This window comes from Magallana gigas, chromosome 7 (genome assembly GCF_963853765.1).
Source record: "Magallana gigas chromosome 7, xbMagGiga1.1, whole genome shotgun sequence".
In the NCBI taxonomy this organism is placed as follows: domain Eukaryota; kingdom Metazoa; phylum Mollusca; class Bivalvia; order Ostreida; family Ostreidae; genus Magallana; species Magallana gigas.
Genome location: NC_088859.1, coordinates 32806871 through 32826643, shown reverse-complemented (window position 1 = coordinate 32826643; position 19773 = coordinate 32806871). Strand labels below are relative to the sequence as shown.

Genomic DNA, 19773 nt, shown 5'->3' with positions numbered 1-19773 from the left:
TGATTTATTTGATTAGAATACGAAAAGAGGGTTACTATTGAAACACAGATTCTTTAACATACCAATGGAGAAATTAGTGTTCGGCCAGCTCGTTTTTTCAATAACACCGCATGTACCGCGTATTTCTTTTGCAGTTCTTAAATGTTTACCCAAAGTTGCTGAATATCATATGTATAAAGATATTTTATCAAAGTGCGTTAAGAGTGTCGATACTAAAAAATGTTGATGTACCTTCATAACGCATTTTGAAAATTTTTTTTCAAAGTGGGTTAGCTTGGTCCAAAATTTAACGCACTTTGAAAAAATATTTCAAAGTGCTTTGATTTTTTCCAAAATATAAAGCACTTTGAAAACTTTTTTCAAAGTGCGTTGCCACATACGTCATATCTTGCAAAATCTGTCTGCAGCATCCCTAAAGCTCCAGTTCTTTCCAGAGGCGACAACGACGGTCGTATACCAGTGCAGACGAGCAATATGGTCGTGTTCGATTTCGATTATTTTACTCTGCAACGCTGTCAGAAAAAGATATGACCCTGGGGATCAAATTTTCGATTACAAACAGAAGTCAGATGCCCGTTAAAAAAAGTATAATCTCCCTTAATTGAAATTATAGAAGATTTCGAATTCTTAACGTTTACGTAATTACTCTTGAGTGACGCTTACGATGCAATGTGAAGTTGCCTACATACTAGTATCCTTCAGAATGATGTGTATGAAATGCTTCAATTTAATTTACCTAAAATTTTTGTAAAAGTTTAACATTACAGCAATTTATAATACGGATGATTCTACACTTTACTGTTACAATCCTGATATATTTTGATTGAATTCAATCAATTTACTGTTTTATAATATGACTGGGTGAAACGTCCAATTTAAAAAAAAAAAAGTTGCCAGACTGGATATTTAATTGGATGTTAGACTTCCGTCTGTTCTGTTGGTCTAATATCTGGACTCTCTGCGATGTTTAGGCATCGTAACCGGGAGTGGGAAGGGGGGGGGGGGCTTAGCCCCTCCCCCGTTCCGCACTTTTTTTTTTCAAAGATAGAGATAACCATAATATTTTTTTTTGCTTGTCAAGATTTCTGATAAGTCTAGCCCCACCCCTTCCCCCCACTTTTAATTTGATTCCGATGCCACTGTATCTTTCGTAATTTATTGCTGATTTTTTTCTCTATAATATTCAAGTAATCCATTGTCGACCTATTCGATTATATACATTATAGATTGAAAGCTGATATGTAATCGGCACTTGAATAATTAATAACACTCGACTATTTTCGACATGGGAATATAAAGAAGATTATTTCATAAAATTGTGAAGTTCCCTTTTACCAAGTAGCATTCCTATTGATCATACATGTATTAAACCTGTACTGAACGAAGAACGCACCGTTTTAATGTCAACATTCAAAGTTATAAGCATGCAGTTTGTGACAATTTGATATTATGTGGAGACATCGTCATTACTTGTGGGGATAGATCTAAAAGCTAACGATATCGATATTTATTCGATCCGTTTCGCTCTTCTGTGTAGTCTCTTAAAGTCGAGAGCGAATGAATATATTATGAACTCGTATCGCTATGATATGTTCAGCGAAATATATAAAAAGATCGACTCTTGGTCATACCTTCAAACCAATCAAATCAACATCCTTTATAAAGCTTCCTTCTACTGGATATTCCCCATTGTTGTTGACATCAGCTCGATCTTCTATAAATATTGCACCGTGTTCTGAAAATAACAAATAATAAATTTATATCTAGATATGGCCAACGAAAGTTCCAGTTTTTCTATTGAAACCGCAGAGTCGCCATCTATTGTGCCGCCCGTGCTGCTGTGCATTCTGGGTGTGGCTGGGAACGCCATTGCTGTGGCCGTGGTGTGCTCTGCGGTTAAGTCTGACCAATGGCAACCGTTCTACCGCTTCGTGTGCGGACTAGCTCTGACGGACGGGCTAGGAGTGATGCTGGCAGTGCCTTTCGCCATTCACCGTTACGCTACAGATTTTGAGTACAACTATTCCCAAACAGTTTGCGATTATATGGCGGTTGTACAGATGTTCACGATTATCGCCTCCGCGATGATCGTTTGCACGATGTCACTGGAACGATTCATGGCTATCGTGTTTCCATACGTTTACAAGTCTATTCAAAAAGGAAGCCGAAGCTTAGTGATGTTAGTCTGTGTCTGGGCTTTGTCTGCTTTTCTATCGTCTGGTCATCTTATGGCGGGAAGACACAGCAGACTTTTCTATCCAGACTCTTGGTGTTTTGTGAATTTTGTCTCCGACAATTCTACGGATTTGGTTTTCTCCTTTCTTTACGCGTTGACTGGGCTTTTCTTGTTGATTACCACATTCGTAACGAACGTGATTCTAGTGGTTGTAATGATAAAAAAGAAGTGCTCTAAATCTTCATCATTAACCGCAGACAGGCATGGGACACACATCATTCTCTTTCTCTTCTCCGTGGTTCTTCTGTTCAGCATCTGCATTTTACCTATACTAGTGAGTATTTATGAGAATTTTCAATATGATATGACATACACTTATATTGTTACAGATCATTCAAAGAAATGATAGCGTTGTTAATTCTTGAAATGGCAAGAACATTATAATCGACGATAGAGCAGATACCGTTCTTGGCGTCCACTCGATATTGTATGTAATAATCGTGTAAAAGGCGTATGCATAAAGCACCGAATACCGATACTGTACACTATTTTCACACATATACAATGTAGAAGGAAACTCCTCTTGCAGAAGAGTGTTCAAGACTAGGTATTGGTTTCCAAAGATGGAAAGCAATGCGTGTTTTGCAAATGACATATGTTAAAAGAACGAAGCGTCCATTAAGGTGTGATGCAAGACTTTCACTTCGTATAACGTAAAAAATTAGGAGAAGCCACCGGTTTTGAATCGGTATTTACAATCAACACAAATGTTAAAGAAATACGGTAAATAGCCATTTCGGCTAGGTACATATCTATTTCGGCTAGGTACGTGTATTAATTCCTCGAATCACAGATCAAGAAAATAGTTTGAATGGATGCATGCACCTTCACGAATACTTTTATTTGGCAATTTGAAAGTCTTAAAAAGTCATGGGTACTTGTAAAATTAATTTTTTTGCGCATGAAATTTAAGGGATATATACAGTATTAGTTGGGTAACAATACCGATCAAAGTATTCTGAAAACCAGAATCACCAGAGAGATCTTATTTGAAAATTAATATAAATGCTTGTGTATTACCATTTCCCAGCTAGTGTATTAGACTGTCATAACACTACAAATCAAATACTATAGTAAAGTTCACTAATGATGCAAATGACGTATTGTTTGGGCGCAAGTGGGTTTAAAATGAAGATGATGTAAAATCGTCAATAATTTAATATTTAATCGATCGTTCAATTGCTGAAACTTATTTAAATATAAGTAATAAGGAATCATTCTTTTAATATTAAAAGGTGAAATATTTTGGTCGAAATCACCTCAAATTACTGATAAGAATGATTCCTTATTCCTTAAAGAAGTTGCCCTTCACCGAACAGGCACGTAGCATCGTTTTTGAAAGTGGGGGGGCCAGACCCATCCAAAAAATCTTGACAAGCAAAAAAAAAAAAAAAAAAAAAGGGGAATTTACAGTTTTCAAAAATCTTCAAAATCCTAATCCGTGGGGGGGGGGGGGGGGGGGGGTACACTCAGCTATGCTTCCAAAAAAATTCTTCCGTACCATAATTTTTTTTCCTCCAAATCATGAAATTCCTAATCCGTGGGGGGGGGGGGGGGGGGGGGGGTTACTTCCATTTCACTACTCATTTCCTTATTTTCATATCAATTTTTTACTAACTTCCAAAAAAGTGGGGGGGCCAACTCCAATATAATTCATTTTTTTATATGTAAATTTTAAAAAATTTGTTGCTGCGAGAAAAAGTGGGGGGCCAGGCCCCCCCCTGGCCCCCCCTGATGCTACGTGCCTGCCGAAAACAAAAACAAATGACATTGTATCAATTTTAATCAACCGCATATTGCTGTTCTTTGATTTACTGATCAATAGTGAGCAGAAAAGGGGTATCAATTAATCAGCATATGAATGCCAGTCATGTGTCTATTCTTTCTTTCGGCGTATAGATGAATATGCTGCAACATCTTATTGGGATACACGAGAGTTCGCCATCCTTTGAGTTACTTGGTATAGAGATGGCCACCGCTAACTCGGTTATCGACCCTTGGGTCTACATCATCTTCCGCAGAGAGACGTTTACTCTGATCCGCAGGGCCTATTACACGTGCACGTGTACACGTATGCCGGTATACAGCTCGGAGGCCAAACAAAGCACGGACTGTACCCAGCCCATGAATCGGGAAAATGGCGATCTTAATAAAGAGGAAGCATAAAGGGATTGTCAAAGACACCCGGTGTTGGAAAAAAAAACAAGCAAAAATTCAATTTTTGTAAACAGTTCTTGCTACTATAGTCTTCGAAAGAACAAAGTTTTGTTTGCAAGTTAGAGACAAAAAGAACATATGTATGACATTGATGTAAACTGTTTATGATAAGTTCATTTTGTACCTACACGTGTAGTGAAAATTAAAGAACAATTTACATACGAATGTTTGTTGGGATTACTGTTGTAAAACGAACAATGTTCTTTTTCATGAACGTTATGGGAGTTTATCAGTTATAGATATTAAACTACTTCTTTAAACATAGTCACTCCCGGCGGATGTATACAAAGTAGGTCCAGCCTTTGTACTACTATGCTAAATAGTACTTGGAGGAAGCAAGGCGATGGTGAATTTCATAAAGTAGTTAACTGTGAAGTGTTCTGTTCTGTTCTGTTTTCTTGATCGTGCACGTAGAACGAAATTCTAATTCATCATGGATATCGCATTATTTAGGGGAAATTATATATAATTTAAAATAAATGACATTGTATGGCGCAGTTTAATATCCAAGTAAAAGTAGAACTAGTAATACATGTTTCCTAGTTAACTAGAATCTAACTACGAAACGCATACAAAAGAGACACATCAAAGTACCACATTGAGATGGATATTACTTTAAAAAGTTTTTTTTTAAAGAATTACAAATCTGTCATACATCAAGGTTTTTTGTGTTAGACGTTCAAATGAAAAAATTTGTCGCAACATTCACTTCTCTTAAGATTCATGTCCATATAGGCCGATAAAGTATGCAAATCAACTTACTGTAGATTTTCTGATAATTTCATATTATTATGCAATTAACTTTCACTTAGGTTTTCCTAGTTTAAGTGTGTCTGGCCTTAAGTATCTGCTGAACAGCTGAATTTTTAGCTATCCCGCACTTGGTGGCGACTAGTTCGGCTGTAAGAACGTATTTGTGTATACATGTATATGTAAAAGAAATTTGTTCATCTTTTTTACCATTATTCTACTGTCTGTTCAGAAGAGCCAGTAACCACTTACATTATAGCATACGTTCTGCTGAACAAGCTTGAATCGCAGAATCCCCCCATTCAGTTTGCCTTAATCTTCAATTAGTAAATCCGATGATCTTTTAGAATTATTTTAATCAAGAGCTTAGACTTTGGGTAGTTATGACAAACAGCAATTTGAGTAGGTCTATCTATTTCAGTGTTGGCCACTCAGCAATGGCTCTTTGAAATCGACAAGATGTGTGTGGCTTTTGAGCTAAAACTAAGCAGTCTATGCATATTTCACTTTAACCAGCGTCACTTTTAATTTGATTTGAAGCAAGAAAAAGATAGTTATGTCCTATCGAAAGTCTAAAGTCTTGTTTAAATGGTTTTACATTTTGTAAAAAGCTTGGATACGAATATAAACTACTGGAAAGGACGACCACTTACTGTTCAGTCTCTATTCCAATCGTCACGATCGCGAACAAAGCCCTTGCACTCGACACAGATTCTTCTCAAAACATTTCTCTAAGAGAATGTTATAAATAGCAAACACAATCAAAGTCCTTCAACACAGTACATCGGATTGTTTTGGACAAAGTATACTTAGTATCTGCATTTTATGCGAGTCAGAAAAAGCAGCTGAAAAAGTTACAAAAAAAATACCGAAATTTAATCGAATCCATTGTAATACACAATTTGATTGAATAGGACAGGTTATATCAAATTGCATTATATAATGGGAGCTTTTGCAAGTAATTATACCTTTAATGATTAACAAGAAAGTTAAAAACGGACGTATTATAACTTTATATTCGGTATCAATTAATATACACTTTTATAAATAACATGCACAGCATGTAGTAGATTTTCGCTACTTAAAATATCCTTAATTACTTGTTGATCAACATCTAATATGTTTTTAAAACATGTAAGTTTTTTTCTGTCTTATTATAATGGCAAGATATCTATGAAAATACCCTTTTTTGTTTTGTTTTGAATCTCGTGATATGTTAAGATTATGATATTATTAAAAATATTTTTTTCTCATAAATATCAATTTTTACTTTACAATATTCGTATACTGAACAAATGATTTGACGTTTTCTTGAGTTCTTGTGCACTTCTAATAATACATTTCAAACACTTAACATACATTTTAAGACAATGGACTACATGCAGTGCTCTGTTGGGTTGTTTCTTTGTCAAGTTCTTAATCACAAATGTAAACTTTTGCCATCAGTTGAATGATAATCATAGAAATCATGATACAGTTGGCTATGTAGCTGGTGGGAGTTTAATCTACAACATCTTTAAAAGAAAGAAATATTTTCGTAACCTTAGATATAAAGGAAATATAACAAAATACATCAAAATGGTACAATTGAAACCCACAAAACGACCAAACAAATGGAATTTACCAAACACAGAGAAACTACATGATCTTTTTTTTGTTTCACAGTCATAGCTACGGAAATAAAGCACGGTTTATTTAAATACCAGTAATTGAATCATTCTCTTTCTTGTTTCGGATCAGAAGTTGAATGAACAGCAACATTACGTCATATTAGGTTTTGGAATTAAAAATCCCCGTAGATTATATACCTGTATCGTGATCAAGTGTCGAGTAGAAATCGACTGCTAATGTCATTGTACAATATATGTAATACCAGTAAACCTTTGTTATCAGAAAGAAAGACCAACCCGGGATCATGGTTTTGCAATGAAATGTTCATAAGTATTTATTTTCATTCAAAGCAAACTTTTGGGTATAACATTCCAACAGTATATTTGAATTTGCCCTATAGCTTTATACCATACATCTGTCTTTGTTGATGCAATACATGGAAGTCCATTTACATTTACATGTCAGAAAAATGGAGTCATTAAAATGTCAATCATCGTCATTTAAATTTAAAAACCGTATTGGGGAATTTTGAATTTTTCTTATCTGATAAAAAATATCGATCATGAAGGCGCGTAATTTTGTTCCCTTATTCGGCCTACACATATTGATATTGGATTTTAAGGATATTATTCCACTGCAGATGATTATGCATATAATTGTTTAATACTTGTGTGTACGTTAGCACCATCAAGAAAATCTTAATCGCTTAAAGAATTAAAAGGAATCCATCAAGAGTGGTTAATCTGCAATAAGAGGGTTCAAGTGAAGGTGATTTATACTCTCTACTTACACGGAATGATAGCATATCAAAGAGTGAATCAGAAATATTTCAATTGCGTTTTTTTTCACAAAGAAATACAGTAATTAACAAATATAAAAATTAAGCTATAAAAATAATAACAGATTGCTGATGAATAAGACTTACACTGATACAGATATACACAGAAACTCACATGACAATTAGTACCTGACACATTACACAAGACTATAGTACCTGACACATTCAGAGAGATCTAGTACCTCTGGAGAGGCACTGAGGAATATCCAGGGTAGTTGTGGACTTTAGACTGGGTCCAATTTTCAATCGGAACGGAGCGGTACCCACCATCACACTCTATCTTATTTTTCCGATGCAAAAGCTTCTGTGTTCCCACAAGCAGAGCGTGAAAAGATGTCGGCTTCTGTCTTGCGGGAATTGTAATTGTTGACTGTGTCAAGTTCCGACTTCCCAGTAAATTTCTAGGTCTTGAATCCACACGCGGTATTGTAGTTGTGTCTAGTCTCTTAATGGTGTAGTAACTACTTCTAAGCTCGCTGTTTGGGTCGTAGTCCCCGCGACTGTTAGGACGAAAACTGATATTGAAAACATCGGTGTCCCGTTCGTTAGAGATCTTACCCTTTTTAGTGTCCTTTCGCTTCTTGTTTGGCGGGGTTTTGCTGTAGAAAGTGACGTCACACTCATTCGCCATTGTTCTACTGACAGCACTCATCTCACGGGAATCCGGAGATATTCCCGGAAGTTTATTGTACGGTAAATTCGCCTCTTCTGCAACGTCAAAACTTACATTTCTGTCCTCGCGGACTTCACCAATATCAGGGAAGAGAGTCTTTGATTTGATGGAGGAAGATGAAATCACGATTTCCCGATTATGTTCTTCTTCCACATCTTTATCTACATAATAGTCCCAGGGTTTGTACTTTTTCTCCTCGTCAAACTTCTTCCGTGCGTTTTCAGCCTTGAAGAAGATGTCCAAGGGATGAACACGTCGAAAAACGGGTTTATTGACGGGTACCTTTTTAATCCGCTTTTTGGGGGGTTGTAAATGGCACCTTGGTTGCTTTTTGTTGGCTGCATTACCCACAGCCTCCCGTGAGGGCAGTGTCCGACTTCTGGTCGACTGACTAACCAGTTGTTCTCGCAGGAACGACATTTCTACGTTGAGTACCAACTTCTGTCGCGATGGCAGAAAGTCGTCAAAGGTCGGGCTGGCCGTGATGGTGGTTGAGGTAACAGACATGACTCCGGGTGCACCGGTAACTTCTTTATCACTTTATTATTAAAAACAGACTTATCTTATCCCTCACAAAGGCGCAAATTAAACTTTTTCGCAGAGACGAAAGAATCAGACATGCTTCCCTGTAATAACCACACAAATGAACATGGCTAGCACAATGCCTTTATTCCACCCGTTGGTGCCACTGTTCATAACCCCGCTATTATATAAGCATACGGCACTCGATGAACACCCATATTTTCTTTGGGGTGTACGAAAAATTCCTCCTAGTTTCCGCGCGATATTAAGAAACCGTTCTTCGTAACACTTTTTGATCGTCTGTCTGGGCCACAAAGGTTAAATCAAACAGATGAAAGTCGATTTGTCTAATCCCCTTAATAACACGCGTAAATACAATATGTTGTGTTTTGTTATACCAAAACGTGGCTGGGCTTAATGCTTGTCTTTTCAAAGACCTTATCCAGCTTACCTGTCCAATGGCGTGTAAAAACTAATTAATAATTTTCTGATATGTACAACATTGAACAACTGTGAACCCTCCGGAGCCGTTCGTATTTGAATTCAATTTAAAAACTTTTAAAAACTTTCTCCGATTAGAGGTTAAGTTATAAAGAGAAAGCAAATGAGATTAATTTTAGCAAGTGAGTGTTGGAATGGGATACAAATCTGGTAATTGCTCGTGTAATTGCAATAAGTAAGTGACCAACCGTTTTAAGCGATACCAAAGCGGTTAAGGACGATATTGTATTGATAACATTTCTCTATATTCATTGGAAGTGTGATTTTATCAGGGTCAAGGCGTTTTTTATATGACCGTGAAATTTAAAATCGCACCTGTCTTACAAATCTCACCTTCAATTACCTAAATACATTTAATGCAAAACTTAAGATATGAAAAGTTATATACAGTGTACACTACTTTTCCTTTTCTATGATTTCTTCTTTTTTTTTTACACAGTTCTTAAGAGGAAAACATTTCCTAAGAGAACCCACCCCCAACCCCCCCCCCCCCCCCAAAAAAAAAAGAAAAACCAAAACACTCAAACAAACAACCCCCCCCCCCCCGCTCCCAAGCCCCCCCCCTCCAAAAATAGACCCCCAAAAACACGTATAATTTACTCACAAGAGACCAAGTAGTCTAAAGTTGATAACCAGTCTATTTATTATACAAATCTACAGTATGCCTATCCTCAGCCTAGTGAGATTACGTCTGTTACATATTGAACTGTTATCAGTAAACACTGCATAAAGGTGCAGAGCTGTACTGTTATTCACTGATATATTATAGTTTACTTACCTGGCACTTATAAAATGTCACTTATGTACATGTAAACACAATGGATTGAAAGGCAGAAAAGAACTTTTTTTTCGGTTGAGGCTTTGGTTATATTTAATCTAGAATGGAATGTCGTTTTTTATGACTCTTGATCATTAAACTGGGTTACAGATATTGTAGCAATACGTATATACAGAATAACATGTATAAAAGAACGCACATGCAGTATAGTAGTTAATGGCTCAGGAGAACCAGGCGTTCTTGGATTTGAACGTTTTAAACAGCATTTCCACATTGACCAGCGCACCAAGCATTTATCTCAAAATGGTGGTGCTAGTCCGAAAATGTTTTAACTATTGCACAAATATTATAGCATGACATTTCGGCAAATGTCAATCCTAAAATACGTTGATATGGGGGTAGAAGTGCATAAAAAGTTAATAATAATAAAATATCACCATGCGCTGTGTAATCATTTTTATAAAAGGACATCATGCTCTTCACTATCAGCTCGTTAAATTTATTAATGTTAGAAATTTTGAAAAAAATATGTTTTTTCAATTTGAAAAAAAATATGCATTGTATAATATGATGAAATTCCTCACCAAAAAATTGCTAAGCACTTCTCTGTCAATATTATTCCATAAACCATTTTTATACAGGAAATTGGTGAAAACAGATTCGTATCTTTGAACCTTAAATCTTGATACTAGATAGATCCAATAGATATATTTTTATAATGAAAGTTTGGTTTAACAATTATAGAATCAATATCTTTTGATGGTGACCAATTGACATTTTTATCCGGTACCTGATACATGTTTTTGAGACTTGAGAGAAATGCGATGTTGTTTGGGGTGGATGTGAGGATGGGGGTAAGTTTATTGGATAGGGGCTATAGTTGACAAAGGGGTAAGCTATATAAAGTTCATCCTGGGCTCTCCCAACAGGACAGAAAGGCACATTATCTCTCTGTAATTCTCGGAAGGAAGGGATGGGGTGGGATGGTGGCAAATAACGCGGTGGATGACATTTATCTAACTATATAACAAACTATTTAAAGTGTTTGCTTATATATATGTATATAGTAAACTAATGTTTAAGTTGCTATGTAATGACAACATTTAAAGATCAATGGATATTTTCTATCCATCTAAAAACATATATAATTTGGGGCTGGAGTAGCATATAACTTCAATTTCACTCCTCATTTCTTTATTTTCATATCCATTTTTACTTACTCCCAAAAAAGTGGGGGATGGGGGGGGGGGCAACTCCATGGTAATTCAATTTTTTATATGTAAATTTTAAAAAATTTGTTGCTGCGAGAAAAAGTGGGGGGGGCCAGGCCCCCCTGCCCCCCCCCCCCCCCCCCCCGATGCTACGTGCCTGATCCCTCATAAGGTTACCAAATGAAAATACCGAGGACGCGAACTTGGGCAACGATTAGTCTGTTTTGTTGAAAGAGGAACAACTCTATTTTGTTTTATGCAAACTCTTCTGTTTTGGGAAAGCAGAAAAGCTTAATTTGCGGGAAATTTTGTGAATTTGATGCATGTTTACAACTATTTTTTTGCTCTAAACAGACCTTGTCATGATTTGATTTAAAACGCATTAGGTAAATTTATCTTAAATTAATGCACATTGATTTCAGAGTATGAATTAATTGCTTCTAATTTGTGTAGTTAAAAGTAATAATTGTTTGTCATTTCGAATTTTCTCATCGTATATATATGTTATCTTTGAGAAGTTGTTGTTCGGTTGACCAAACCATGAGCAACAGTGCATACGTGTAAACATAACGAACAGGAGTGCAACGTGTTTTTATGATATCCTCCGAAGGAGTCGCATTCCTTTTTGCTATGCTTCTGCATAGCTGATTGCTTATTCAATCACAGGGGCATCGTATCCGCTCTACACTCTATGACATATATATAAATAATACACATTGTGTATTACCGGTATTTATATGTATGTCATTGAGTGTAGAGCGGATACGATGCCCCTGTGATTCAATCGTGTGGTTTTAATTGACATTTTTGATAAAAATTTGAACTGTCATGGTCAGTTTAGTTTGATTTATAGTGAGTTCAACATAGACATTTAAAGTTTAAGTAAGGAAACTGTATTTTCAAAGAGTTCACAAATACTTTTTGAGCTGCATGTTTTGTAGTCGGCCCTCAATGATGAAGAAACTTCTGACCCTGGTGTTAATCACCAGACCAAACCAAGTCCTGCTGGGAATGAAGAAAAGGGGATTTGGCCAGGGTAGATGGAATGGGTTTGGAGGGAAAGTTGAGAAAGGAGAAACCATACTAGAGGCAGCCAAAAGGTTTGATTAAATTAATATCGAAACTGATTTCTATTTATCACTGTTTATTTCAGTCCAACACATCACAAACCTTTTTCTTAAATGCTTTCTAATCTGCATGCTTCATTTCTTTCAGAATTTTCATGAGATGTTTTAGTGCTTTTTTTTGCATTGATCACATTAATTAGAATTTTGTTTTTTAATGTTGAAATTAGGACCTCACTCAGTGCATGTAATAAACTTTAAATTTCTAACTATTCAGATCTGGTGTGCCATTGCTTACCACTGGCTCTCAGCCTCTGATTTTTGGGGTGGGGTTCTTAATGAGTACTATAGCAATACCTATTATTAATTTCAAAAGAATCCTTTTACTTTCAGAAAAATGTTATTTGTAGGACATTTTCATTGGAATTTCAATGCAGTGTTGAGAAAAAGAATTGATTTAATTTTGTTTTATAATATAAAACAAAATTAAATCAATTCTTTTCTTATAATATATTAGTTTTTAACTTTATGATACTAGTGGAAAGAAAATTTATATCAAATTTGTTCTTGTTTTAAAATCTGTTCTGCTTTTGAAAATACATGTATAACTTTAATTTAGGTTTTATTTCATTAAATTGCCATGTTTTTTGATGAAAATTTATTCTTTGTTTTTGTAGGGAACTCTTTGAAGAATCCAGTTTGAAATCGGACGACTTAAAAGAGATTGGGCTGATTGACTTTGAATTTGTTGGTGATCCACAAATTCTAGAGGTCCATGTCTTCACAACTTCAAAGTTTGAAGGGGAACCAACGGAAAGTTCAGGTATAATATCACACTGTACAGTTTAAAGATCTTTAAACATACATATATACAGTAAATTAATACAGCAAAAGTGTAAAGATTGTATTATTTTGTGTTCATTTTAAGATTCTGTAGATTGTACTTGCCTCTTGAATAGTTATATCAATCACTTTGTATGCCAACCCACCACTTAAACTGCAGTTCACCCTGTCTTCTGAATTTTTCAAGATGAAGAACTATTTTTGATCAAGTGAAGGATGAGGAGTCATTTAAATTATCTATAAAATATTTTACGGTATATCTGGGTTTTATTTTGCGTGTCACAAAATTTGCGAGTATGGGGAAAAGCTATAACATTTTTGATTTGCGTCAGTCGTTTTTTGCGATAGAAAATAATACAGAATATAATTGCTGCATATTCATTTATTTGCGATTTTAAAGTGGTCACAAAAAAAGAGAAAATTAGGTCATCATGAAAATACTGGATATACGGTAAACTTAACTTTATGTCACATAATCATGTCGATAATCAATTTTGTTATAGAGTAATACTCTTAATACCATACTATTTAATTGAAATAGGTACTAAATATAGCAAGAGAAACATTATCTAATAGCAAGACTACCAGATATCTTAAAATATTTTGATCCTTGTCATTCTGTTTGTCAGTTTCTCTGTCTTTCTGTAAATCTAAAATGTCCTAATGTTATCTCATACATGTAAGTCTAAAAACATTTTAAATGGAATTTCTACTTCATGACTTGTCTCAAGTCAAGGTCTTTCTTTAAGCTTTTGTAACTAATTAAAAGATGACAATTATCTTTAACTTTGCTTTAAAGGCGCCAATTTTTTTTTTATGGTCGTAAGGTCAAAAGGTCAAAGTCACAAATTAATACATATTTAAACCAAAATTCTGTCAAAAGTGGTGTACTTTTGGCTCCTATGGTTTTTGGGCAGAGATATATGGACTGCCATACATTGGCTGATTTTTTGCAATATTTACATTCTACGTATATTTTGCATGTAAAGCTACTGCAGATATAGCACCATAACACAGAAAGGGTACTAAAAGGTTAATTGACAAGTTTTAATTGTGACGTCACAAACTCTGAACGCTGATAAATACAACGTCAGAAGCGAAAATTAAAGATCACGCTTGTGGCTGTTACAGTGGCTCTTCCATTAATTTAAACTTACCCATAGGATAGTACAGTAATTTTGAGGTATGATTCTCATTTGCGTACAAGGCAAGAATGTTAAAAAATGTAAATATAAGCATTAAATCCTTATTTTTTGAAAGATATAGTCTCATAACTGCAACGGTGTGTGCAAACAAATTTTCATAACGCGCTAACACGCGTTATTCAATTTGTATGCACACACCTTTGCAGTTATGAGACTATATCTTTCAAAAAATAAGGATTCAATACTTAAATAAACCTACATATATTTTTACCCATTTGTCTTGTACTAAATAAATAAGCAGCCAAAACTTTTTTATAGAGTTTATGCAAGGATGTATTGAGTTATTCCCCTTAGATTAGGGCACCTACCAAGATAATCAATAGATACCCATATTCAGGGCATAAAATTGATTTCATACATTGTAATAAATAGTGCACATAAGTCAGTGAAAAAAAAAGGTTTGGGTTGAAACATCCCTGAATCTGAGTTGTGCTTTATTTGTTATAGTCTAAAAAATACACTTAGCTTAATCAATGCTTTACACTTATATTTAGAACATGTCATTGTATTTAATGGACACCCTGCCTTTTAATTTTTTGATCATATAAATACAGGGCATTAAATTTTTTAAACATTTTACAAATAACAGTAGTTACAAAGACAATCGGTGACCAGTAATGTTGTCAGGGAGGCTTGGTTTGAAATTAATTGATAAATATTGTAATATTATTCTGTACTTTGTCATTGAATGTTCTGTGATATATCAATGGCACAAATTGCATCATACAAACATTATGATAGTCATTGCATACTGTGGGATATAGGTATTCATTGTTCATTGGGAACCAATGTTTGTGGATTTTGTGGGTCACCCTTAGGCCAGCATTTTTTAATTTTTAGATTTACGAAATATTTTTCAAATTATTTGGGTAGGAGGAGGGAAAAAAAATAAAAATAAAATAGTAAAATTTGTCCGTCGAGAAAAAAAAATAAAAATAAAACAATTTTTCAACAATATTTTTTTTATTTTTAAAATAAGAACACATGTCCAGGAGCTGCCATTTTTTAAATATATAAGTAATTTTGGTTGTTGATGATGTTCTTATCATAACATATTTTATCCATGGGCACTGAAAATTTGTGTTAATATATGCATGTATAAAAACGAAGGTTTTTTTTATATATATACAAGTACATACTGTACATATACATTAAAACCACAAAAATTAAGGGAGTTTTCACTTCTTCCTTGCAGAAAAATAGGAAGAAGTTTGAGAAATCATTTATTTGATTAAGTTAACAATGCTATTCACAAATTCAAAATTTAAAATATTGTTACTGAAAATAAATTGGATTAGAAGCATGTCCATAAATGTCAGTAAAAAATCAAACAAATTTTTTTATTTAAAAAAGACGAACTAATTTTTAAAATTTTATTTATTTATGTAATTATACCTTTAATAAAGGAAATGTTTCGTTATTTTGTTAGCTTAATGACAAATAAAATCATTCTCTTTCCTTCAGTCATAAGACTCCTGTGTTCAGTGTGTTTAGGGTTATTAGTCCAACCCTATGACCCACTTACAACCATTATGTAGAGGATCTATTTCCAAACGGTTAAATTATGATTATTTTAGAATTTATTTTGCAAAAATGTTTTTTAAATACGTAACTTATCATTTTCTTGCCAAGGAGTTTTTTTTTTTTAATTTACGGAATTGTGATAGAAAAAGACTTCAACTTCTCTTTCTTGAGGAAATTCTGGCTAAGTTGCCGATCACAAAACTTAAAAGGGTCGTAAATTGTAGGGTTGGACGAAAGCAAACAGAAGTAGGCCCAATGGTGTTTTTGTGACTTCTAGTGCCTGTGACTTGATCGGAAAGAACTTGGTCTTTTTAATTAATCAATGCATGAACAACAATAATTCAGACTACACATACGTGATTGCATCAACATTATTTTTATTTTTACCAGAAGGGAAATTTCGGGTCGGAGGAAAAAATAAAATTAATTGCTAGTTTAGGTCCTTTTATTTTTATTTGAATTTTTAAAAAATAGGGTCGGCGGGTTTGTAAATCGAAATTTCAAAAAATGCTGGCCTTATCCTCGAATTTACATCCCCACGGCATTTGTGTCATTTATTTGTGTTTATCTCATAAATACAGGAGTAGATTTACCAATTGAAACTTAATCTGTCAAATTAAGAAAAATTATCAAAAGAACCAAATATAAGATGATTGTTGCATACTAGTATGATATAATTGATATAACAGTGAGATAATTCAGTGTTTTTTGTTGTGATGATTTTGAAATGGACCATTGTTGATGTACAGTCAAACTTCGTTATCTCGAACTAGATGGGACTGTTTAAAAAGTTTGAGATATCAGAGTATTCAAGATAGTGAGGGTAAAATATTTAAAAAACAAGTGGTTGGGATTTACAATTAACATCGACATATCCATTATTTTCGAGATATCAGTGTTCGAGATATCGAAACTCAACTGTATATGATTATCATGTCATTGTTTTCAGATGAGCAAAGTTAACAGTACTATTTCGAGTCTTTAAAGCAAGTTGATTCTGTGTTCTCAAAAATCTTTTATTTATTGTTTAGAAATGAGACCCCAGTGGTTCAATGTCAAGGACATTCCTTTTGACACAATGTGGCCCGATGACCACCTCTGGTTTCCTCTGTTTCTAAGTGGGACAAAGTTCAAAGGGTACTTCCTGTTTGAAGGCCATGATAAAATCCTGAAACAAACATTGGACAAAGTTGACTCTCTACCGGATGAATGAGGGATATGTGCTTCAGTAAAAATGTATTTTCCAGAATAACTCTCTACAAGGTACATAATATACAAGTGTAGGAATCATGTTTACTTTTGTCTAAGTTTATATTTTTTGAATTTTTTATCATTGGTTACAGTATTGGACTTCTAGTATATATTCATACATAATGTTCTAGCAGCCATTGTGATTAATTTTTTTAGTTTTACTTTACTGATCATCTTGATCAGTATTTTTATTTTAGATTTATGTTAACCATTTTTGTTCATGATTTCTAAGTAAAAGAACTGAATATCTTATCCTTAAAAGTAATTGTCCTGTGTTGTTTTCTTTAAATTAACTGTTAAGTTTCCAATTTCTAATACTTTTGCTAGGGTATATATGTGAGAGAAACTAATCTATTATTATGCCCTGCCAAGTATAGGACTGTTGCATTATGAAATTTGTATTGCGTCTGTCTCCCATCCATCTATTCTTGAGTCCCCTGATTGTCTATCACACTTTGCATTTAGCAGAGTGATTTTTTTTAGTTTCAAAGAAACATTTTAGAGTTTTGTTTTATCAACCTTGTAAGATTTATTATTGAAGAGCAGCTAACCTGTGTCATATGAACTTTATGACTGTGGCTTCACTTTTCCTTACAAATTTAAAGGGACTTGGACACGATTTGACTTAAAATTTTCAAATTATATTTTTCTATTTTCACTGTTTATACTGATAAATATAGAAGTTTATAATGCTCTGTCAAAATTTGAAATTCAAATATCAAGTTATAAGCAAGATACAGCGTTCATAATTCTTTGTTTTGTAAACAAAGCTCGAATATTGTCAATTTATACATATGCATTGTATTGGTGTAAGTTTCAATCAAATGTATCTTTCTTTTGTTGATAATAGTATATATGAAGATATTGAATTAGTTTAAATTGTTTTTTACATGTCATTTTGTCTAAGAAATGGTAATTCTCTACATTACATTTTTTGTAAACAACTATAAGACTCGAGCTTTGTTTACATAACTTTCAATTCTTACCTCTGTATCTCGCTTGTTACTTGACATTAACATTCAATATTTTGGCCAATCATTTAAAATGCACCAGTAAACCATTTTATACATAAAAAATAAAAATAAAATTTTTGATCTCAAATCGTGTCCAAGTCCCTTTAAAATCATAAAATGGTTATTGATAATGAGCTTAGATATAGCTAATATTTATCGAAATGCCCAGTGGTTGTAAAATTATATTTGCAATAATTCAGTTTTTTAGATCACTTCAGCTGAAAGCTTTTCTGATCACTTTTTGTCCGGCGTCCGTCTGTCAGTCCTTAACTTTTTACTTTTTTCGACTTCTTCTCCAGAACCACAGAGCCGATTCAACCAAACTTTGACACAAAACATCCTAAGGTAAAGGGGATTCAAATTTGTTAAAATGAAGGGCCATGTCATCTCTCGAGGAGAGAAAATTAAAAATCATTGAAAATTTGTTGTTATTTTTCAAAAACCTACTTCTCAAAAACCATTTGGCCAGAAAAGCTGAAACTTGTGTGGAAGCATCCTCAGGTAGTGTCCATTAAAGTTTGTTCAAATCATGATCCACTGGGATAGGGTGGGGCCACAATGGGGGGTCGAATTTGTACATAAAAATATAAAGAGTAAATATTTAAAAATCTTCTTCTCTGAAACTGATCAGCCAGAAAAGCTGCAACTTGTGTGGAAGTATCATCAGGTAGGGAAGATTCAAAATCCCTGGGGGTAGGGTGGGGCCAGAATGGCAGGGGGGGGGGGGGTCAAATTTTTACATAGGCATATATAGGGAAAAATCTTCTAAAACACAAATTGTCTAGAAAAGCTTTAACTTTAGTCAATTCAGTCTTCAAATAGTCTAGATTAAAATTTTTCAAAATCACTTCAGGAGTTGGGCCACATGGGGGGGGGGGGGGTGTTCCAATTTTACAAAGGAAAACATTTAAATTACTCACAAAAACTCAAATATTTTTATATATGGTTTTACTTATATGCAAGCATTTTGCCATATTGTTGATTCATTAAAATTGATTAGACTCTGGCCACTAGACAATTCTTGAACCTCACAAGGGGTTCAAAGTTTGACGTAGGTTTATAATCCATATATAACAGTTGTTTATTTTCGAGAACTGCAATGCTCTGCCTCAATATGTGATATGACTGTAAAATAACCCTATTACAAAGGGGCTCAATGATAAACATAAGAATATGCAGGTTTTTTAATACAGGATCTATTATACAACATTGCATATTTTGTATATGACCCCATAAAGCTGATTTTATTATGTCTGCTGTTGCTCAGGTGAGCGATGTGGGCCATGGGCATCTTGTTTTGAAAATGTAACAGATTTTATGACTAGAGGTAATATTGGAAAATTGCAATAGCATTAAAAAAAAATAACATGGCATGGAACATCAATTTCCTAAGCCCTGTAGCAATTGTTTTGGACATTGCATTACCAGCTAAATTACAACCCCCTCAAACAGTTTTTTTTTTCATTTTATATAACAGATGCAGAAAATATCTGCACATACTAAAAATACAGAAACAGTTTTCAATTATACCTACAG

General features: G+C 34.1%; 2 protein-coding genes across 2 annotated transcripts; both read left to right on the top strand.

The window, feature by feature from the left end:
• The first annotated feature begins 1678 nt into the window (after window positions 1-1678).
• On the top strand, window positions 1679-4618 carry LOC105317370 (prostaglandin E2 receptor EP4 subtype). Its single transcript, XM_011414002.4, has 2 exons — window positions 1679-2510; window positions 4136-4618. Exons 1-2 carry the CDS (start codon window positions 1770-1772, stop codon window positions 4400-4402), a joined length of 1008 nt encoding a protein of 335 aa, XP_011412304.2. The 5' UTR covers window positions 1679-1769; the 3' UTR covers window positions 4403-4618.
• Window positions 4619-11637: 7019 nt separating this feature from the next.
• On the top strand, window positions 11638-17763 carry LOC105317371 (oxidized purine nucleoside triphosphate hydrolase). The gene is made up of 4 exons (XM_020062835.3): window positions 11638-11723; window positions 12279-12437; window positions 13079-13224; window positions 17005-17763. The coding sequence occupies exons 2-4, from the start codon at window positions 12289-12291 to the stop codon at window positions 17184-17186; spliced, it is 477 nt and encodes a 158-aa protein (XP_019918394.2). The 5' UTR covers window positions 11638-11723; window positions 12279-12288; the 3' UTR covers window positions 17187-17763.
• Window positions 17764-19773: the final 2010 nt, after the last annotated feature.